Source organism: Heliconius melpomene, chromosome 13, assembly GCF_056956725.1.
Source record: "Heliconius melpomene rosina isolate 202511_hmr_F chromosome 13, ASM5695672v1, whole genome shotgun sequence".
NCBI lineage: Eukaryota > Metazoa > Arthropoda > Insecta > Lepidoptera > Nymphalidae > Heliconius > Heliconius melpomene.
The window spans coordinates 2,507,299-2,532,445 of record NC_140401.1 but is presented as its reverse complement, the minus strand read 5'-3'; the positions used below and the strand labels follow the sequence as shown (position 1 = coordinate 2,532,445).

The window sequence follows — 25,147 nt, the reverse complement described above, 5'->3', positions numbered from 1 at the left end:
AAACAGACACATAAAGGACGTACCCAAAATTGCAACTCGACGGATATTTCAGTTCCAAACTAGCTAAATTGTTATAGACCCAAATGTAATCGTTCAATTTTAAGCTGATAAAGTAATATGCTTTTGCAGGAATTTAGATCATAATTAAAGATAAATATGTGTTTTAATAAATATTTATTTAATTTGTTTTAATTTATTAACTTATATCATATAAATATTTAATAAGATTTTTTAAAAATCTAATCAAAAACATAGTTTCGTTCGAAGAGTGCTTATATTTAATTTAATCTTTTTAAGATCTTCTTATTAGAATTTTGTTAATAGGTATATGTAGTTAGAAATGAATTGTGGCATTAGGTTACTTCGCATAACACAATATATCTCTAAGTTTACGGTAAGTAAACAACGGTTAAACTTATTAAATTATTAGGTAGGTACATTTATAATAACTAGGCCTATGTCTCCTTTATATAGTGTAACCATGGGGTAAAGAGATAGCAATTAGAATATTTTCCAAACTCAACTATCCATAATTTCGTACAGTCCACCCGGAAAACCCACGAATCAATGGTGTTTCTATCATTTCATCATGTGCTTGGAAACCTTAGTTGATTACACTTGTGAATTGCGGCCTCATTAGCGGCCCCACTGCACTATACCGACATGTTGAACTTTGACAGACGGATGTAATAAACCCTCGTATTAATATTATGTGCATAATGAGACTTCGTATTTGACATATTCTGTTGCTGATATTTACTTAGAATAGTAATAAAGTATGTATGTAAATGGTAATACAGAGAAAGAGATTAAATAATGATTGTTTTTTCTTTTTTTGGCCATTGATTGAACTTGTCACAATTTAAACTGTAATTGGATAGACGCAAATATTTCTATTGATTCCAACATTTAATTTCAATGTATAAAATAAAGCGGCATAGAACAAAATATACATAATTAGTTTACCATATTCCAAGTGGTTTCTTAAGCAGCATAATTAAGTTCACAAAGCAATACTTAGCAAGTTACAGTAACAAACACCACAAAGTGAGTAACGTTTTAAAACCGCCTCAAAAACTCGAAAACATCATTAATTCTAGTTAAAATGCAGTTAAACAAAGCGGCCATTTCAAAGCAATACTTAACCTAATAGCTTTCACGTAATTTGTGACCCGATTCCGTCTAAACAAGGCTGCTAAATGAATTCTATATAGGTACTGGTACTCGTATGCTCGGTGGTAGCTTAGCGATCTAATTGGTAAATAACGAGGTAATTTCTATTTAATTTAAGACAACCTGTATTGGTAATATTTTAATGGCATAAAAATATCTCTAATATATACTATTAGAAATAAAATTTTTACTACCTTGTGAGATTCTTAAGATATGTCAACGATGTATATTTGGTGGAATCCACCAAAATAAAACAGAAGTCCATTATAATTATTTTATGGCGCTATCGTTATTTATATTCGAGCGTAAAAAAAAATACATAATAAAATATAAAAATTAAATTAACTCACAGACATACTAGAAAAAATTTAATATAATTAATTCACATTAAATTAAGTTTCTCATGTTAGCATAATAAACTACTGGCGTTCATTACATCAGATAGCGTCCAGTAAACAATGAAAGGACAGATGAGATAATCTCGTTGAATACTTCTCTTTCCCAGGAGAACATGCTATTCAACTTCCGTACTGTGCAACGTAATTTCAGAAAATAAAATATAAACTTGTGTCTTTTGTTATTTCAACTGACAAACTAGATGTCGTTATAGTTGTTGAAGTTTTCAAAAAAGAAAAGATATATATTTTCCAGGTTATCTAATTTTGTTATGAGAGGAATGATTCTCGCTGTGAATTCTGTTAATGAAACAGGATAATCATTAATCGTTTAGTCTTTGTCTTTTTTATTTTTAATATTAAAATAAAAATCTAGAATTTTAATAGGTTTGCTGTGACAAAACATATTATATCACAAAATTATTTTAAGAAGTTATTTATTACAATTATGCACATAATTTTTATAATATATGTCGGTTCCGCTTTACTTTACATTTTTTTTTGTCTAAAGATGAATTCTTCTGAATGAACCCTCTCCAACACCACAGTAAAACTATTATTAAAATTTCCTAAGAAGCAATCTTTTATAGTGCATCATATATCTGTTAGATGTAATTACTTTTCCTGCGCTGCCAGCAATGCTTCACGCAGTATAACGAAACGTCACGTCAAGCAGCATTTATCACGAACAAAGGTTGGTTCGTCCCGTCCGGAGTCCGCGTCACCCGGCCGGAGAGCACGCGCGGAGCAAACACATTTATAACCTGGTCAATGTTATTTCAGGTTACACACAGCTGAAATGAACACGAAAACTTTCAATGTTTATTTCTTTATTATGATTCGTTATTGTTAACATAAAAGGTTATAGAATTGTTGTTTTTTATTATGTAGTGTTAAAACTTCAACTAATTCTTGTAAGTAAACATTAAAACATACTAATTTACTCAGTAGTGTAGTTTATATATTGGGATAATAAAAAAAAAACTGAATATTCTTAGTGTAGGCTATATTTTACGGCAACTTCTATTTAATTGGTTAAGTTTTAATTGAAGAAAAGATGGCAACCCTAAAAAGACAAAAAAAACTTTGAAAGTTATCTTTTTTATTTTTATTTAATGTTAATAATATTACTTACTAACATTACTCTACATAAACATAATAAAGCATATTTTTAATACATTATAAATAACGACGAATATACTGTCGGCGCAATATCTACTTTGTATGAAAACGTCAGTTACTTATCACCCAAATGATTAAATATCACGCGACCAAAGCGTTTCATGGTAGTATTTTGTTTTAATGATTAGCAGTAAAATACTAGCACGCGAACGAAAATCAAAATAGAAAATGTATCCATATATATATTATATATGAGGCTCTATATGTACTTCATATTTTTGTAATATGTTATTAATGTTAAACAAGTAATTAACATGTAAAAATTAAATCATAAAATATTCGTAAAACGCCCTTTTTTAATACTTTTTCTGATGAAAGGCCAAAAATCTTCTCTTTTATCTTATTCATATACCTTTCAAAATATTTTTATTCAATTATAAAGCCAAATATATAAATTTAAATGTTATTTACGAAAGTTAAAACGACGCGGGATTAAGTCGCCGCCTCTGGCGTAAATGTGAGCTTAAACCACCAGTTAAAGCTTAAACTAATATGCCACTGTCGAAAAATTAATAGGGTCGCGTGCCTGCTGCCCTACAAATGTAGGGTAAATAAAAAAATATAATTAGGTAATTTTGATATTAATTAATATGTATATATCATTTACGCGTTAATTATACATCAGTAAATACCGTACAGAAATGTCAAGTATTTTACAATGAGGTAATGGATGCTTTTTCGTTGTGTTTTGATTAATGATTTGTTTTCTTCAAGAAGTTCCAACTTCATGTCGTTGAAGTCGAAATATTGATTAATGTTTTATAGAGGAAAACAAAGTTACGTTTATTTTTGTTTTACGTATATTTTTGTTGTTTTAGAAGTAAATATTTAAAATAATATAGTATTTAAACAAAATTTAAGCTGTATTCAAATTATTCCGAATTCATTGAAAAAATACAGTGTAAAGTTTATTCGTTGAATTAAAGGAATTTCTTTATAAGTCCGTGAAGAATTTTGTATCTAGTCTTCAAAAGAATTTGAACGAATTAAGTGCAATGCGTTAAAAGCTTTTTATTTTTACTATAGTAAAGATAATACAAATTCATCTTTATTTTATAAAAAACTTCATAATTGACTTATATTTTTTGGAAGTCAGCTAGAAATATAAAGTTTTATAATAATACAAGTGTATATTATTTTTAGCAAAATAATATGGAATAATACTAATTTTCTTATCATAATATCATTTTTCATGTTCATTAATTATAGCCATCCCTACAGTCTTAACGCATTCGTTATAACGAAAATAGAATTCAAGAACTATAACCTCGTTAGGCAGTTAGAGTGCCGAGCTCGTAGTTCTCATAAAAATGTCATTATAATTCTTCTAATTAAAAATAATTGATTTACTTACATTGTTCGAAACTCTTGACTCTATTCCAATTTGGGGGAAAATATGTTTTGATTTTGTATGATCATTCAGATATTATAAAAGAAGGTTAAAATAAAATATAATTGAAATGAAAGTTTTTATTAATATATAACAAAAAATGTTAACCTTGTTAACCTTGCAACTAGAGCTTATCTTTATATCAAAGCTATTCATTTTATAGAATTATTAATGTGTACCTAAATATATACCTATCATAAAAGGCTTTATTACTGTAGTCATTATTTTCTTATGATACTATTATTTTAAATTTCTCTATGCTCATTAATAATATTTTTTACTCTTTTGCTGTATCGAACTGAATAATAAATATAAAAAGAGACCAGTCGTTGTACAGGTGCACAAGCGAGCGACTAAGCAATAAGACAAATTATGGATTCGGTTTCCACTCGGGAAAATGAAACATTTAATATATTTATTTTCACGCTTGGGTAACCAGATCCAGAACCAGAACACATAGGTTCCGTCTGCCTACCCTATAATGTGGAGCGAGAAGCTAAAAAATAAAATAAAAGATAAATCTTTATTTAAATTCACTCATTTTAATTTATAAAATCTGTGAAATCAGTATTCTGGAACGGTCACAAAAGTAAGCGTTAAACGAGCAAGTAATAAAAAAGTAATAGCTAATTCAAAAATAAATCGATTCAAATGTACCTGGAAAGAGAAGTGGAAACTCTCAATTGACTTAAACGTACAAACGCTAGACGTGAAATAGGTCAATACAATTATATGGAGAAAATACAAAAGGAGTTGTCGCCTCTCGTGAGAAGGCAAATAGAGAAGGCAAGAATTTATTCTTTTAAGAATGTTTTATTTATAATCTGTGTCGATATTTTACTTTAAAAATATTAAAAGTTATAAATTTTAAATTAAAGTCGGTATTTTACTTACTTTAAAATTAGACAGAGAAGATCTAGGAACCTAGTGTTAAGCCATTCCTTTCCCAATTAAGACACATCGGTTCTTCACTTTCCGCCGAATTCTTGAAGCATTGCATCTTGAGAAGTGGAACTCAACGCCGTGTCGTGTAAAGAGGCACTTTACCAGAGCGAGGAATTGAAGATATTAAATATTTTATTTCCTCGAGTGGGAATAAAACCCACAACCATCGCGTTTACGGTCGCTCTACGACCCCACATATCTCGGCCTTCTACCATATTTTTTTTATAGTATTTATGCATAAGTTAATGTATTTTAATTTGAAATTCGCATATTCACGAATATTTTGAAACGTATAAAATATGAAATACCTGCACAAAGAAAGATTATCTTCCCTTTTAATTTAAAACCCTTTTCTGTTCAGGGTCGGGATGTGATCCTGTAAGTGTCTCTATCTTAATTGCTTCTGTTAATTAATTCACGTACTTGTGATTAATAATAATAATGGGTTTTCAAATGATATTGTTATTCTTAAATTACAGAGCAATTTGGAAACAAGTCCCTATATATGGCTAAAGGCTTGTAATATTTGATTGGTTTACATTTTATGGCGTCATATATTGATGTATACTTTATTTAATTTCAACAAGTGTAATTCAATCGACGGATCAACTGTTGTCTATTGATAGGTCTATGAATATAAAATTTTATTAAAATAATATTGCATACAAGTACACTTGTCCATACCTTTCATGGATAATAAAGGTTTTTTTTTTCATGGCTATAATATGCTTACAAAAAATTTTTTACTACTTAATAATTCAAAGATTTTTTTTTCATTTCCTCTGTTTGAAAAATAAGATATTTCTTAAAAATCTCAACAAAACCTAAGATAGCGGTGCTTGTCTGAAACTTAGCAACACTCAGCCTTTGTTGAAACTGGGATTGTAGTAAATAAGTCCTTAACTTTACTTAGTGTACATCAAAGTGTAGTTATGTAGTGGCAACCTTTCTACTCTGTAAGCAATACTTTACATGCTGTGTTAGAGTTGGAAAATTTTATTTTTGAATATTTAATAATACTATTTTAATTTTTATTATTTTATTATATAGACTAGTGCCCTATGAGATACACATAATATGGATATATGTATGTATTTCTATATTTATAGGTAATGGAATATAGTCGAAGATATTGTAACGTATGCGTGGAACGCAGCATGGAGCGAAGTCTCCTAGTATTTTGTAGTTTTATAATGAAATAGCAGTTACAATATAGCATTTTATATATATAGAATTATTATTAGTAAAAAGCTTAACTTTATATAAATTACTATTGTTTAATGTGAAAAATTGTAAAAATCAAAGTACACTTAATTCCTGTTAAGTGTGCTATAATAGAATGAGCAGAACTAGAAGCAATTCTGCTTTAAAAGTTTTTCTTTAATCTCACTAAGAAGCTTGTATTCAGAAAGCGTTCGATAAAAGTTACATTTTGAAACTTTTCTCTATCACACGAATAACCGTATTTCATAAAAATCATGACAATGCTATCAGCCGAACCAATGAAGTAGAAAAATATGATGCGACAATACGCCATTTTCCAATTAAAAAAGCTCGAATAAATCGAGCTCTTTTCGAACGTAATACGCAAAAAAATAACTTTATATCATTCACACTTGATAAGTTCTATGTCGCAGTCAAAACATTACTTATTATTTAGATTCACGCTGTGTGCCCGCAGTAGGGTAAGTAGAAGGAACCTAGTGTTATAACACTCCGTTACCCAATTTCCGCCGAATTCTGGTGATTAAATTTAATGGCATAAATAATTGATAGAATCTTAGAATTTCCTTATGAAGCCGACCGTGATGTAGCTACGTATTACAATGTAGCTGATAAAGTAAGTTTTAAGATATTTCACGAAGCCGAAACGTAAGATTTCTAGGTGAACTTTCCGCAGATATCTCGGAGTTTAAGCAATAAAGTGCATAAAGACCGAAATTTTGTCGTAGCTTATGTTAAATAATTTAAATTTTATTGATCTAGCCAGCTTGTTCCTTTATAATTCAAAGAAAATGAAGTAGGATCATATTTTTATTATAACATTTGCATTATATGAGATTGACATCATTTTTTGTAATTTTTTTTCTTGTAAACGTGTATTTTTACTTTAAATAACACACTTTATACACGCGTATAAGAAATTCTACGTATATATTACAGTAGAATACGTTATATACAAGCAATTTCAACTGTTACATTGTGTTATTTGCCACCGAGGAGCTGATCTGTCTCTAACTAACCTGGACGGACGCCAAATACGTGTATAAATTGTAATAGAGACATCGACATGTCCACTGTCTACGTCTATATACGAGTATAAATATTGTAGTGTCGTTGCGGTAATCGAGTGAGTAATGAGTGTCAGTGACCACTATAAATATTATTACAAATAATAAATTGGTATAATAAATCGTTTAACATAGCAAATGATTTTAAAAGTAATAATATTTCAATATCTTTGAATATAACTCAATTTTAAGTTAAAATCAAATTGACGCTTTAAGATAAATCACAAATTTTAATATATTTTTAGAGTAAAGAGAATGAATTACTCTTATTTTAAAATTGGACGATTGCCATTTTTACTGCAAGTTTCTATCTGACCTCTTAAGTTTCATTTATTTGGTGTCGTGTCGTTCTATTTTTGAAGTAACATTTAGAATAGACTCACATACACTCAAAAACGTTATATATGTACGAAATAAGAAAAAGATATGAAATAAAAATTTATAGCTGAAATGAAAAAAAAAGAGAAGTCATAAGTTTATAGTTTTGATCGAATTATAAATGCTTATAAAGAAATATATGTATATGAAAACATTAGTGAAACGGCCAGCCCAGTAGCCCATGTCAAATTTACTACAGTATAACTTAATTTCTTTAGAAATATTTTTTTTGTAGTGAGCCTGAATTAATTTAAGGTTTCTTATTATAATTGTCTCCAACATTGAACTATCACAAAAATATCAATTTAATCCTTTTATCATTTAAATTCCTACATTGTTACTTTCAGGAGCGTCTCAGTACCGAAGAGATAACACGGCTAAGCGACGTACGCAACTTAGTGAACCAGCTCTATGAAGCCCTAAACGTCCGTGAACACCAAATACGCAAGGAGCGCGAATTGAGGGCGCAACTGGAGAAGCTGTCTGCTGAATTGCAGCCCATGGAAGAGGTAAGTTGCAATTCTGTCGATTATTTGCATAGATTAGTGTCTTATTAGGAACACTGTCAACAATTTTTACCAGACTTCGACCAAGCAAAAGGAGGGGTTGCCATATACATACATATTGTAAGTCTTGGTCCGCCATTCAACATGCAATATCTCGGAAAGGACAGAACGGTACACTGCACTACCTTAATTATAATATCTACATTGGTAGATATGAAATGTTAAAAATTAATACTTATATGACTAAAGTTTACGATTTTCTTAATTAAAAATTAAACATCTACAATTAAGCAACCAAAACAAATAGCATAATAGATCTAAATGATAAATTAGAATGCGGTTTATGTTCCTAGATACGTTCTGATTCACTTACAGCTACATATATTCTCAGTTAATACTAACTTAAACCAATTTTTAGTTAGCAATGTCGCATTAACTGTTAAAAGCAAAGTGTTCTATAAACAATTGCAGAAACTGTTCTCTCCGAGTTAAAAGACTTAAGTTTCCAGAGGGGAAATCACATAAGTCTTATAATATATCTAAACTGCAATATCACTTAAAATGTTTTAAGTTATAGTAATGGAATAAATTTATACATAAATCTACTGGTTTGTTAAAATTACTATTTTTATATCTCCGCCATTTTATCCCGTATACAGCAGGGTAGGCAGAGATAATCTAGTGTCAAGTCACTCCGTTTTCCGCTTTCCACCCGAATTCTAGTCTCAATGTTTCGACTTGAGAGTGGGGAAATAATAATAATTAGTTCCAAAGGAATCAAACCCACAACCGTCTTGTTTATAGTCAGACACTGGTTTGCTCCACCATAATGGTATCATAATATTTTAATATTATTAAATACTAGCGGACCCGGACGCGGCTACGCCTGCTCGAAATATACGAATATAATTTCTATAGAAATATAATTTGAATCTAGATGAAGTGCTAAAAGTGACTATTATAGTTATTTTCATAAGGATGAATATTAAAATGACGCGTTAACGAACGCGGTCGCATAGCGACGACGGTTGTTATTAACATGGCAGAATAAATTGCATGTGAAATTAGAAAGTATTTTTATTTATTAGTATATATGTGTAATGTAATATTATGTAGCCTATAGCACTTCTGAAGAATGCAGCTTTCATACAAAACAAAAACAAAGTAAATCGAACCAGTAGATCCAGAGATCTTTAGCGTTCAAACAAACAAACAAACAAACAAACAAACTCTTCCGCTTTATTATATTAGTATAGATAAAACACACCTACAAAGGACGTCAATTACAACACTGTCATAAATATTACATAATCCTGTAGCGTAAATAATATATATAACCGAAATCCTGAAATGGCAATGTGCAGTCGTAAAAATGATAAACAATAACAAAAAATGTTGAATAATATAAAATGTACTGTGATATTAAAAATTCCTGTGAAGTTATGAAATATTATCTACACATTTTGCTCTGTGGGGACTTCAATATCCTGCAATAAACTCCAACAATGATTTCAAATATTTAATATTATTATTATTGTTTCTTTATTTGTGAGATTTTTTGATAAATTACGTTTTTTATTCTAAAAGAATTTGCTATTTGTCGGAATTAGTAGTATTTTATTAAATTTACATTTTCGATTTACCTATACTTCACGCTTTATTCAGCAAGATAGAGGCGACCTAGTGCTTAGACACTCCGTTCCCCACTTTCCGCCCAATTTTCGAGACACTGCTTATTAATTGAGGGAACTTGACGCTGGGCTTTGTCATGTTTTACGTGACAAGACCCTGAGTCTATGTATCTCGGCCTCGGCCGTATATACGTATTATTTATTTATATACATATGGGTTTATTGGAAATCATATTTCTTATGGTGGAAATTCCAACGCTTTACAAACGAGATAAAGTCATCGTAAACTTAATACGGACACACTCGAAGCATTACCATACAAATGTGATTAGTTTACAACGCTCATAATACTATTTCCGCAATTAAACTTTGCATTAATTCACATCTAACTCTTGTGCACATTCTGCTTAAATATACTTATAATTATTTTAAATATTTGCCTGCATATTGAGATAAGTATAGTTTTGCAGGATTTACAGGTAAAATACATATTAAACTTTGTAGCCATATCGGCTTCGATCGAACTGAGCGCACGTTTTGGCAACCAAAGAATTTGGTTCATGTTTTGAAATATGAGAAAATGTTATACATTTTCATTTATTTTTATTTTTTACTTTTCTTTTGTATTATATTACTTCAACTTTTCTTTCTCCATTTTTCGTTAATCTTAACGCCGCTTTGTCTACCTTACTCTGGGATTTTTTTAGATGAATATCAAACACACAACTATCGATTATTCCTTTACACGTTTGTTTTTGCATAAATGCGCTTCAAACTATAAAAACGACATTTTTTACAGAAACGTATGAGCCTCGAAGTAGAAACCACTCGTCGTACATCCGCACTGACTTGGATCGGGCTAGGCTTAATGGGCGTACAGTTCGGGGTGCTCGCCAGGTTGACCTGGTGGGAGTACTCCTGGGACATCATGGAGCCCGTCACGTACTTCGTCACTTACGGTACTGCCATGGCTGCGTATGCCTACTTTGTGCTTACTAAACAGGTAATAATGATATTAAAGTTATTTGTTTTATAAGTTTTTGATACTTTGAATATTATTATTTTTTTCATTATGAAAAAAAATTGATGAATGGGTGAATGACATATTTCGGTTTTATTTAAGTTTTTTTCGAATTCCCAATGAATATTGGGTACGTACGTGCATATTACAATATGTTATTCACGTAAGTGAATAAATTCTTTTAAAAATAATCTAAATCAAAAATATTAGCTATCATATCACATCATATGTACTTATACTATATATGTCTGATAAAATTGAGAATATAATATCGGAATTAATACCTGATGTATTTTCAAGAAATTAAGAAACATTTTAATCTGGGCGTCGATTTCGTCTTATTATTGTATTTTTTATTTATTTCTAGGAATATATACTGCCAGATGTAAAGGATAGACAGCATTTAATTACTTTACACAAGAAGGCGAAAAAGATCGGACTGGATATCACACAGTACAATCAGTTAAAAGATGAGGTAATTAATTATTAAATGCTCTTTTATATTAAAGTTTTGTTTAATGGAAGTTATAAATTTAAGCCTTTTTCAGGCTAGTTGTTTTTGAATTATAGATGAAAATTGTTTTTTAATAGAATTAAAATACAAAAATATAATGTAATGAGAAATGTTAGAAAATATACTTTTAATCTTAATTTTTTATTACTTTAGTTTACATAATATGTATGTCTATATATATCTAGTTACATGTACAAAATTTTAAATACAATAAAAAAGTAAATTATTTTTGATAAGAAAAATTCATTTACTATAATACTAGTGGACCCGAACGCGGCTACGCCCACTGAAACTATACGAATATTTATAAAATATATTTATGAAATTATTTTCAGTTTTCAATAGAGAGATGCGTTAAGCAAGCTCATTTTGGGTGACGTTTTATAACAACAAACTTCGTTCAAAATCGTTGCTTAGCAACGCGACGGTTGTTGATAACATGGCGGAATAAATTGCATGTCAAATTAATAAGTATTTTAATATTTTGGTATATATCGAAAATATCACAAATATGAGCAAAAAAAGTATCCTATGTTCATCCCGAGAGCCTCAAGTATCTCTATATGTGTATTTTATCACAATTAAATTAGCGGCTTGGCCCTGATTGCGTAAAAGACAAACAGACAGACAGAGTTACTTTCGAATTTATAATATAGGTATGGATGACGTCGTTATTTTTTTACTCATTATTAATTCGAATATCATTATTGATACTAAACTAATTTATACGCATTTTTATTATTTACAGGTAGACAAATTACAAAAAGACTTGGCACGTCTCCGCGACCCTCTACATATACATTTACCACCAAACGTTAATAAGATCGACGACATCAAACGCTCACCTTTGACCAAAATAAAGGACATGTTAGAAGAGACCACTAAAAAGATGAAAATAACGTAATATTATTATTTTTAACTGTTACCATAGATATACAATGGCTTGTTAATTATATTTTGACAGATTTTTGTTTGTTTTGACGTTGAATTATAATAATCATTATGACGCGTCACGGAACTTAGCACAGATTAATACCAGTTAGTTGTTTTCCTAGGCCACAGATTATATTAAATATTTTTGTCACTATAATGTACTGTTATTTGTAATATTTAATGAGTATTCACCTACTGTTATTTTTTGTAGTATTTTTATGATGAATTTATTAAATTAATTGTATTATATATTTTACAACACAAGGCAACGCACATAAAATTGCACAAATATATAATGTTTTCTTATATACAATTACTTTTAAAATGGTTCCGTGATAGCCAGTATCATAGACTAGACTATATAACATCGAATTGCACAAAACCTAGATAAAGCATGTTAAATTAATGTTGACGAGAGAATTTAATTCTTTATAATTAATATATAGAACGATGTTTCATAGCGTTGAGGCTTTGAGAAGTCAGATGAAGCTAAACAATGATAACTGATAACGGTTTATTCGGCTTCAAATATTGTTGATATTTGATTAGTTTTGTTCCAATTTGAATATTAATTTGTTTTTTTATTATTATAACACAATTTTCGTGTGTATGTATAACAAAATGTTTTGGGCCAAAAATGTCAAAGCGATTGCTTTTTTCTGTCTTGTACATCTGAAAGGGATGGCGTTATAAAATTTTAGGAAAATTATTTTATACTTAAATGAATAGTAAATTTTATCATAAATTATTTGATTAATAGTAATTTGTTTTTACTTGTTTATAAGCCTATTTTAGCAATATTAAATTAGCAGTTTTGTTGTCATAAATATTGTGAGGCAAAAATAATAGTGTTTTTACGGGTAATTTATCAAAGAGAGATTGTGATTTTGTCTTGGACAATATTAATATTGCTATTATTTGCTTATAAATGAGAAGTATTTGGTGTATGGTTTAATTTATTTAGATAAATATATAATTTTGTTAGTGTTTCACACTTTCACATGCTCAGAATGGTTTCCTATACATTATAAGATATAATTTAGTATTGACTAACGGAAATAATAACTACGTACATCTGTGCCAATATGAAATTAACATGCTAGTATAAGAATTTAAGACTATCCATTTGCAATATAAATATATCTCATTTAATTTAAATAAATAACTTATTTTTTTAATTTAAATAATAAATATTTTATTACATTTAGTGAATTTTAATTGTTATTTTTAATTTCATTGTGAGACATAAGTATATTGTTAGTGGTAATTTATATTTATTCCTAGTAGTAAATCTAGTCTTGAAATTAGCAAATGTTTTCCTTTTTTGGCTTGCCTGTCATTAGTAACATAAAGGATATTTTTTTTATATTAATTAATGATAATATTTTTTGTTTAATTTAGATCAATGCACAATACGTTGAATATTCTCGAATTTTATTTTTTTATTGCTTTAATTTGTTTTAATTGTATTTTATTATCGCGAATTGATTTAATAAAATGAATTATTATCTCTTTTACTATGTATATTTTTTATAACTAACATGTTCTTATTACTAACTAACCTGAAAAAAGTATTTGACCAACATTCTATCTAATTAAAATTAAAATATTAAAAAATAAAAATTAAAATGAAGTCTTAATAATAATTGGCGGTTTTTCTAAATAAAAAAACTATATAAATTGTACTAATTAAATCTACTGCTTGAATCGTTAATACGTATATATGCTTAAAATGTACTGCGAATTTAGTAATAATGTCTTAATCGAGCCGTAGGTATAATGAAGGCTGTGAAATAAATGTGAAAAGCCATTTCAAAATAAAAATGTAATCTTAAATAAAAAAAAAACTCAAGTCATCTTTCATAATTTTATTTATTACTTCTTGCATCAAAATAGTTTAAAGGAAACGAAATGCAGTAATAGTTTTATTAATTATATACAAAATGGCATTAAATCTATTTATTCTACGTTTATTTACTAATTTAGTGAAATATATTTTGATATTATCTTTCCTAGGTCTTGATTTTGTTACAGTTTAAGTGAAATGCACGATTTTTTGTAAATACAATGTAAAATCTATACAACGTCATTGAAGGGATTGCGGATTTGGTAGCGCCATAGAGTGGTTCTTAAAACGAATGAAAAAAATTATACCTAATATCATTATAATCAATCAAGTATGACGTATTTTGAAGTCCTCTAAATACAATCCAAAAGACAATTTCTTAATAATTTCTGAGATTAACGTAGTATCAAAAATAAGTGATTTTACTCGTTTATTCTTTATCGGTATATTGGATGCCGTTATATGGAATGTACACTGTATATTTTTTATGCTGGCAGTACTGATAATATAAATAATTTACTTTATACATGACTGTTATCCATTTCTAATATTTATTTTACTTATTTTGATATATTTACCTCTGTATTTTTCATATCTGTCCAATTTCTCCACTTACACATTATATTATAAATAATCTAAGTAAAATGTAACCTAGATAAAGATTCTTATAAAATATTGTTATATAATAACTGTCACTCTAAATGAAGTTTTCTGGCCTTGAACTTACGGTCTAATATACTATGTATATATTCTTTATAGCTATAAGCACGCACACTGTTTCACAGTAACGAGTGTTTTGCAATTAAAATATTTCTTATTGTCAAAAAAGCATGTTTTTTGATTATTATTACATTTTAATCACGAAATATCTATATTTATGTATTTGTATATAGATATGTAAAAAAATATATCATTATTTATGTGCATAAATAAACAAGAAGATAATATGTACATACATATTCAAAAAGATTCCAATTATCAACACGTTATTCAGTAATTTATTGCCTCCAAGAAGAGAATTAAGGAATATAAAATACGGATACTAAAAAGGGGAACGTCAATAATAAAATTTTTCAAGTAAAAACTTTGGAGATATTCAAAACACTTATTAAACCTTTAATTTACATATTTCATTGCAAAACAATCGCCACTAAGCTTTTTCTTGTGATTTGCTATTTCGCCTTTTAGGGTCTCCAACATTTTCTCTAGTGAAATAAAATTTTTATATACTTAGTTGGTAAGTCGGAGCAAAGCTTCTGTTCAAATTATTTACTGTAGTACGAATTAAAGAGTTTTTGTAAGTTATTTTAGATGTTGAGTATATTTTTGAGAGAACTGTGTTAGTTGATTGTCTGTATTTGAAAGAACTGTCGTTATGTAATATTATTTGATACTCTATTTACTATCTGTCTATTATTCACTATTAGTTGTAATATTTATTAAAAAAATGTTTTATACCGTTAACTTTTCCATTAATATTTTATTTCAAGCTTCTTACCTATTTATTCTAAACACTTAAATCTCGCGTATAGTTAGATATTTAATAATATACATACATACATTTATATAGAAGTAATTATTTAACCACGTAAATTAACTTTCCTGTCGTTTCACTAATGAAAATTGCCAAACTAACCTTCCAATTTATGCATTTCTTGTTAACTTTGTTACACCTTTCGATATAAGTCTCGTCTTTATGAATATAATTCCTGACAGCCCTACACGAATACCTATCAATATATATTTTTTTCTGTAATTTATAGTTTTACTATTGTTAATTGAAATTATTTATTTTCATTGTTATACTATTGGGAATTATATTTGTATTTGAACCATATGTTATAAATCGTTATTGGTGGAGTGACATTCGGGAGCGCGGAGAGAAACGTCAGCCAGTCTCCTCGCAATAGTTACTATTTTGCATTTTGTTAAATTTACAGTCGTGTTCGAATAAATTTGTAAAAAAATTACGTTTTTCATTTACTGTGGATCCTCAAATTAAACTCTCGTTCTATTGTTAAGTTTTTATTCATTGAATAATTTAGATGTCCATTACATTTGCTGATTTGCTCAATTTAATATTCTAAATGTAATTCAGTTTTGAATTATGTTTTATCATTTTCCAAGGCTTCAGAGGGGGATATAGGTTTGGAACCGAAAGGGTATAAATCGATACTTTGCACGTGAGCCCTAACCGACACTCCGGGTGGAATACCAAAGTAATCTTCGCCTATATTTCTAATAATAGTGGTGCCAGGTTTCGAATGGTGAATATTAAATCCTATCGCGTATTCGGGTTTACTTTTATCAGCGTCGTCATCGAAATCGTCGGTTACGATAGTCTCTTGTGTGGGTTTTAAGGGGACGTAGGGTTTCTTCGACGGCGCGTAAGGTTTGCTGGGACGCCACGGTCTGCCTGCAAGTGAACCATTACTGAGTTGTGTGCGGGCGCGGTGCGAGGTGCCGACAGGTGTGGTGTAATAAAAACCAGTTTGTGTCTTTAATATTTATTGCGATCAAGCGTTCCTTATATAAATAATTCCAAAGTGCGTCCTGTGCAACTCGATTGATAATTGTGATCTTGTTAATAAAATGGCACATTAAATACGGAAACCGATCACTCTCCCTATGAAATGAGAGAGCGTAGGTTAAGCAATAAGCAATCCTCAGTCGATTCCGAGCATAAGTTGATGAGAAATGATTTCGGATGAACAAGATCACTAACGTCAATCACTTGCCATCATCCGTGCTATGCATCACCTGGTCCTTGAGTGGGCTTGGGGCCGGAGAAGCTTGACGCCTCCTCGTCCACGTACCCCGACTCCGGGAGGGACTCACTCGGAGGCTCTTGGACAAACGTCGGTCCTGGCCCGTATCCACCATCACTTTCCCCGTCCGATTCTTCTTCCGAGTGACTGATAACTGGTGTTAAGGGCTTACTAGGTCTATCTATGTCAGAAGTGGGGAAAGGAGGTGGTTTTACATGACCTGAAGCCGCTGTTCCATCTGGTCCTGGAAGTAGATGTTTTTTTTAATGATCTTACCTTTTACAATATCTGAAAAAGTATAAAGATGGGACTCAAAATGGAACTTAAAAACTAACCTTTAAACACATCGTCACTGCTTTCATCATTAGATGTGTAGACAGGAGGTCCTGCACTTCCTGCCGCGTTAAACGCAGGATCGTAAGGACTGGGCAGAGTGGGAAAGTATGGCGGTATGAATGGATCATTGCTGTTCTTCACAATACGGTACCCTATCCCTGGTCCAGCTATGTAGTGAACAGTTCTGTAGAAAAAAATAAACAGCTAAGTAATTTGTTCTGAATACGTAGTACTATCTTGAATGCATACTCGTATAATATTCAAATACGAAATGTTTCATATTTTTCGTATTATTGAGATGATGAATGATATAAAATAGCTTTTACCTTTGCACGCCTTTATCATCTAGAAACGTGTACGATCCTCTGACATTACCGTGGGAGTCGCTACTTTCTGTTCTACGCTGATCAGGGCCCGCAGAAATAAATCTATGAAAATGTAAATTGTATAAAAACTGTACAAATAGGCAAATTTAAATAAAGTTACTTCTACATAGTAAGCATTTGCTAAGATTTTTTTCACACATCGCCTATTAATAAAGATAAGGAAACCTATTCTACGTAATGATACATCGTTCTCCAAATAGTGTTCTAGTTCAAAGTGATCTAATTTATTTTGTGGATTTGAAGGCATTGTATGCTTATGCTAAGATTATAGCTTGACTTGATCAACAATCCGTTCTCTTGGATGTTGATATAATACTATAAACCATTATTTTGGGAATGGTTTTCAAGAATTTATTTGAAAATTATGTAGTCAACTTCTTATACCTGTATGAACCGTCAAGTCCCCGTTGTACAGCAGTTTTTCCCCTCGATTTACTCTCACCCCTAACAAGTGGTGCTCGATGGAAGGGAGTTCCAATGAGATTTGGGGCATCAGGATTGGCTGACGATACGTGGAACCCAGTATCCCTACCAGCAATGTAGGATACATCGTGTCGCTCTCCGACATCGTCCACGAATGTGTAATGTCCTATTAGATAAATTGTCAAAAGTTTCAATTATTACAAAAACCAAGGAAAATTGTAAAGGATATTATTGACATTCTTAAAGTGTTATACCATACTTGAAAAAGAAAATAGAAAATGTATAAAAATGCAACCGGACATCAACAACTCCGCCATGGCTTATTATTTTAATTACTTTTCCTGTCTTAATATTTACTCTAGTTGTTATGTAGCTATTGTATAAAAGTCGGCAAAATTTTTATTTATTCTTTTTCGTGCAATACAAAGTAATTGGAGTTGATTTTAAGCGTCTCTAGTTTTCAAATCGCAGTTATTCTATATAAATCCCAGTAATCCCAGTTCTTTACCCAAAATATAAATATGTTTGAATTTTACATGTATATTCTATATATTTACACAAATATTACTTACCAGTTACATCGCCTCTACTATCAGCGTTTTCGTTTTTGGAATAAGTCCTAGTATCTTGTTTGAATGAGTAACTGGGGTCTTCGTTGGGGTCGAAGTAGGGGTCGTCTTTATTACCTATGTTACCTCGTGGTCGTTGATCTAAATCTATTTTACGGTGCACATTTGGACCTTTTGCACGGAATCTATAAAATATGGTTATATTAAATTACCATAATTACTTATTATTACATTTATTTATGCATTAGTAGTAATTGTCGTAGATGTCTTTCTGTACAGTCTAAAATATTATTTAATAGAAAATGGTTATCTTTTTATTTGTATTAAGACAAAATCTAGAATAAAACATTACTAATTTCTTAAATATTTGAAACCTTACCCCCTAGGTCCAGCAGTGTAAATAGTCTCTTTCACTTCATCAGTACCAGCTTCCCTCGCACCGAAGCGTCCGCCCACCACGCCATTGGGGTTACCATGCGCTAAGTGATAACTGCCGCCTCTGTCTTTATTTGCATATCTAACAAGAAATTATAATATTATTATAACGTTATATATTGCATATATTAACTACAAATTTTAATTCTACTTGTATAGTAAAAACTTGTTGAAAGGTTAAGCTTAATTATATGAGAATCGTTGAAAGTTCAAAGTATTAATATAATATAAAAATTTACAGTAATGTATTTTTTCCGTGAGTAAATTTTTTTCGTTATACGTCATTGTCTGTCTTGCCAGAGCAAAAAATTATATCTTGGAATGTAGATCGAACTCACAACCATTGCGTCTACCGTTAAACAATGTCTTGCTGCGCCAGGATATATTTTGTTAATGAATTATTACACATTTTGGAGCATTACTATATTAATATATAAAATATACATTGTTTCATAAATAGACACCATTAATTGTTTTACGAAACAATACGTACATAAACAATCTGTAAGGGCTCTAGCTATAATATAATTTTTAAAATTAAATATTTGTAGGCAAGGTATTAAAATTTTGCATAAAATTTCATTGTTTTTCCTTTTCAACATGTAATTATGGTTTTTCCTAATATATGTATATTCATATTACAATGGAAGTATTCGCTAATTACGATGTAACGTGGTGATAAGTATCGTAAATGTGTGTTTAATGTAATTACGCCGCTAACTGCGGAATGAGATACGAATTTACATATTTTATATTAACTACTTATTGGATACTTATTATAGTTTTGTTATAAGAATATTTTGACAACTTATATATATAGTTTGATTTTAAAATAATAAATTATCCTTTACTCAAAAATGCTTACAAACAATGTTTACAAACAACCCTTAAACCCTTTATATTGATTAATTGACATCAAATTATTCAATTCTAAATTAAACGCAATGAATTTCAAATTACAAAATATAAATTTATTGAGTACAACATTATTACAAATTTGAAATTTGGAATCTAGACACAGATATTATATTAAATCAATAATTGCAATAATTACCCAAAATCGAAAGATCCATCTGTATTAACGCTGTTATATTCACCATCAGCAGCTCTCGACTTCCCAGGTATAACCTGAGTCCTGACCACAGAACAGCACACACACATAAAATATATACAATATAACCACGACATGTTGGCACGCTATCACCACTTCACCAAACCACGTTTGAGACTATGGAAATAAAAAACAATGATGCCTTATATATGGCGCTTAAAATGAGCGTTTGAAGTGGTTATACCGCGCGAAAACGACCGGATATCATTGTTATTAATGATGGGCATGTTGTCCACATTTAGAAGATTTTTTAGTTAAGCAGTTTTTTGTTTTTTTTTTAAAGGAAAAAGACAAACGAAAAGTCATCTGATGGTAAGTGATCACCGCCACCCACGACCCTGTGTAACACCTGTTAACACCAGAGGAGCTACGGGTGCGTTTCCGGCCTTTGAGGTGGACAACCTAAAGAACAGGCTCATTTGAATATATTGTAATGGTTGTATTGTCAACTTATAAATCTAAAATGAAATTAATGCTATTACTTATCAATAGAGATATTAAATATTCGTCATCATCATCCTATGTTGTTTATTATATGTATTGTTTGTGTCTTTCATAACGAGTAAAAAATTAAGTAGCCTATTATGAATTTTTGTCTATTTAAATGGAAATTATTTTGCATAGCTATGTATTGTAGCTACAATATTTTATATTATAGCTGCTACTGGAAGTAGGCACAACGACACAGAGATGCAGCGGCAGCAGACGAGGGCCGTCACATCCTCAGCTCTACGAGTACCAGGAACAAATTGCGAACTTATAAATATGTAAAATTCTATATTTCTATGAAAATTATATTTTAGCATTTAAAAAAATATATTTAGTTAATGAAATGTGTGAGACTTAATTAAATAATATATAAAAAATGCTATTTTCAAGAATATAATAAAATTATAAATTTTCGTAATATTTATACATTTTATATGATATAATATTATATTTTGGTATTAATAAATACTTTTTGATACTCCGTTCCCATTCAGACTTCCGTTTTTCACATTCTGCCGAATTCTGGAGGCGTTGCGTTGCGTTGAGTGGAGGAACTTAACGCCGCGCTTTGTCTCTTTATCAGAGCGAGGAAATGAAAATATTAAATATTTCATTCCACCGCGCGGGAATCGAACTCATTACCATTTACAGTCGCATGCTTGTGTCCCTACACCACGGCACTTCAGTCATACAAAAGACTTAAACGCGTTTCTATATTCATGAAAAAAATATATTAATCTGATATGTCAATCAATTAATTATAATATTATAGTATTATAAATTACAAGTTCTTCAGTTTCCCACACTGCCTAGTTAAGTGTAGAAAATACAAAGATAAAAATATATTTTTACCAATTAACAAATACTAAAGAACCAATCGACGCATACAATAAATACGCGTTGTCATAGCATATGTCATTTAACACAAAAGTGTATATTGGTAATGAAATAAACATAGCAAATAGTACCCTAGTAGTGTGTATTATGTTTATTTCACTAATTTTATGTATTTTTAAACATCGTTTTAAAATATATTAGTAGTCTGTACCCCTTTTTTTATATAAACTATAACTGTTCCAAATTAATTATTCCTCTTTCTGCACAATTTTCATAAAAAGATACATATATTTTGCTTCACGTATTAAATACAGATTTTTATAATACTAGGTGTGCGATTACAAAGTATAACAGTCAATCGATCATTCTTTATATTCTTTAAGCACTGTAGCTTTATAAAAATATAGCCATAAAGTTATAAAATTACAACAACATACATAAGTCATATAGTATAAGAAGTTTCAAAGTCAAAGCTCGGTAAGAGCCTATGAAAGCACATAAGTAAGATAGATACAGATATAGCTAAGCTCAAATTTTTGCGATTATTTTGGAATAGTTGAAATTTTTGAGGATGTAGTGACGCAGGGGCACCAGTGTGCGGCTATAAACGTGTCGATTGTGGTTTCGATTCCCACTTGGAGGATTAAAATATTTAACTATTTCATTTCCTTGATCTGGTAACAAAGCAAAGACTGGCGTCGAGTTCTGCAACTCAACGTGCCTGGAGAATTCAGCGAATAAGGAAGAACGAAAGTGTCTTAATGGGAACGAAATGTCATAAGATTAGGTTCCCAGATTTCCTCTGCCACTCTATGCTATGTGGGATACACTGTGAAGCAAGAAGACATAAAGCACTGTTCTTGAATTTAACGCAGATTTTCAATATATTGATATTTTTTGTACATCTGCTGAAATTCAATTAATTTAAATATTTAATTAAATTAAATAATAAAATAATATGTGACGTCATACAAATGCTGGTTGCTGATATTAGTGAATACACTAATATCCGCGTCCGCCGTTTGTTCTGCTTCCTCGTGCCTCGGGGATGTTTCACAACGCTGCTATAAATGTCTAATTGTGATGAGATCTACTGTAGTACGTTTCCATTATGGTATGAGATTTTTTATTATATTGTTAAATTATGCCATTTAAATGTTTAATTGATGGCTAATGAATATACGTACACATATATTTCATAATAATTTTTTTTTTAGCAAATTTTGTAGTTTAGTTCCTCCATTCAATAGTCATTGCCTGCAGAATTCGGCAGAAAGTGGAGAACAGAGTGTTTTTACACTAGGTTCCCTCTTCCTACCCTGCTTTGTGCGGGATACAGGGTGAAGCTGATTGTAGAGTAAGATAAATATATGTACATATTGTCAAGTTTAAAGTAACACCACACTTTATTTTCTTTTCTATGATAAAGATAAAAAAAATATATATAATTTCAGACGAAATATAATAAAACTACAAAGTGCTTTTTCAATAATATTAATTTTATTTTAACTATGTAAGTTTTAATATACGAGTATTTTCAACCTAGGTTAATTAAATGAACCTAGAACATTTGTAGAAACAAATAAATAAGAATATATATTTTTTAAATTTATTAACAGATAATTAAAATAAAATGAATGAGATACATAACAAAAGTTAAACAATGAGAACAGAACGACCGATGCCCGTTCCGGTGCGATCATCGCGGATTAAAACTGCCGAATTGTACTCGCTCAGATGTAACACCTAACAAACTTGACCCCTGAGGCCGAACTAAATAGAATAATATACATATATCTAAAGTTCAAGTTATATTGGTACATTTGCATACGTCCTTCCATCTGGCTATTGTGTTGTAACGATATATTAACTGCTAGAAGATACGCCGATACGCCTTTCAAAGACAATCGCGCTTTGGAAGAGGTACTATATGGTTATTTTTTATTTGGAAGCTTTTAGTGTGTGTTATTATTTTTTTATTAATTAAAATAAATTTAGATTTTTTAGGCTGAAAGTTGCCACTTCTATGAAATTAAGTTAATATAAAAGTAAAATTGGCTTTAAAATAGTTGATATATTATGTCCCAGATACAAATATGGGAGTTAAATCCACGTTATAATAAGGATATTAATTTTTTATTGCACTTCTCTTATTGTCATTTGAATGAGTAGCTAGACTAGGTACCTTGTTAAGCATCTGCTTAAAAAGGTATCTAGACTCTTTCCCTTAAGAGTATCTCAAATAATCATCGATATTCTATGCTATTTTCTTGAAGCTTGTCCAGCTCTACCGACAATTATTTATAGATATTTTGCGTAACTGCCAATTCCTTATCTAGATCTGTCTAGGAAAAATGATTGAATTCAATTAAGACTGGATAGTGAGTGTAATATACAAAAGCACGATATTGGTAGCGACCAAGGAATTGAGAGAAGTCAAGAGATCTTAGATGGGGGTAGGAAATGGCAACAAGTTATGTAAATTAATTCTTTCTTTCTTTGAAATGGGTAACATATTACTTAATAAATAAATTTTATAAGTAGAATGGTATAGTCTTGTAAAAATGGATGTACAAATATGTACATGTAACTTATTAGTAAGTGATGTAGGGAGGAGGGAGGAGGGCGGAGGTCGGAGGGCTCACAATGGAGCGGCGAAGGTCATCAGATCTTCACGGTATCCACCGTGAAGGTCTCGCTGACGGTTATTGAACAGTTCTTGTACCTATACGAGTCGAGATATATTGCTTTTAATTGCCTATCGGTGTATTTATACTAGTTGTACGATTTGGGTACAATAACTATATACAGAGTATACGTGTATATAATAAAATTCCGCAGTGTAGTCTTAGTTTGCCACTACAAAAATTTAAAATATCTGCAAAAAAAATTCTAACAAGTAAAGCGTATTACACTGTTCAAGAATATTTAGAGGATAAGCATGTATGGAATTAATGTCTATTGAATGTAATGCAGGATAGCTGCCAGCAAATGTAATAGATTGTACCATTGATTTTGAAAAGAGCAACTGTTGAGTTTCTTGCCGGCTCTTCTCAGCAGAACTGCCTTCCGAACCGGTGGTAGCTTTTTGTTCATATGTTCATTCGACGATTCAAAAGTGCTTGTAATAATTGCCTATTTGAATAAAGAATATTTTGAATTTGAATTTGAATACACATAAGTAAAGTATTACATTTACTGGCGTTAAAGTTATAAATCAAAATTATTTATTTGGCCCTAATAAAAGATGTTGGTGTTTTGCTTGTTATTCTACTATTAATAGTATTATAAATGTTATCCTAATAATCAAAATTAATTTCACTATTTAAATACATAGTTCAAAAAAAAATCATGAACAGCAAGTTTTTTTAAAATAAAGATAGTGGAAAATATGAAAGAATCATATGTTCTCAATTATTTTGTATTTATAACTTTTTAAGGATATTTGTTTTTTCAATCTTTAAGGAAAATCCTATATTGCTCCTGTCAAACTATTAAAACGTATAGATTTAGGCTTATCGTTCTATTTCCACGCTAAACAACTTGGACAAGAATTCTTGCAACATTAAAATGTTATCTATCCACCGA

At 30.1% G+C, this 25,147-nt stretch overlaps 2 protein-coding genes across 2 annotated transcripts in view; one reads left to right on the top strand and one right to left on the bottom strand.

Moving 5' to 3' along the window:
* The window catches only part of MCU (mitochondrial calcium uniporter), a 104,748-nt gene extending 90,875 nt beyond the window's left edge, over positions 1 to 13,873 (top strand). The window contains exons 5-8 of the mRNA XM_085195839.1: positions 8,102 to 8,263; positions 10,691 to 10,894; positions 11,280 to 11,387; positions 12,175 to 13,873. Coding sequence (XP_085051965.1) covers positions 8,102 to 8,263; positions 10,691 to 10,894; positions 11,280 to 11,387; positions 12,175 to 12,330 — 630 coding nt within the window. The 3' untranslated portion in view covers positions 12,331 to 13,873. The remainder of the gene's footprint in view (positions 1 to 8,101; positions 8,264 to 10,690; positions 10,895 to 11,279; positions 11,388 to 12,174) is intronic.
* Positions 13,874 to 14,212: 339 nt separating this feature from the next.
* On the bottom strand, positions 14,213 to 20,365 carry Cpr73D (Cuticular protein 73D). Its single transcript, XM_085195838.1, has 8 exons — positions 20,177 to 20,365; positions 19,067 to 19,204; positions 18,691 to 18,872; positions 18,080 to 18,284; positions 17,636 to 17,737; positions 17,309 to 17,493; positions 16,966 to 17,217; positions 14,213 to 16,621 (listed from the first exon to the last, which is right to left on the bottom strand). Exons 1-8 carry the CDS (start codon positions 20,308 to 20,310, stop codon positions 16,311 to 16,313), a joined length of 1,509 nt encoding a protein of 502 aa, XP_085051964.1. The 5' UTR covers positions 20,311 to 20,365; the 3' UTR covers positions 14,213 to 16,310.
* Between the last annotated feature and the right edge of the window lie 4,782 nt (positions 20,366 to 25,147).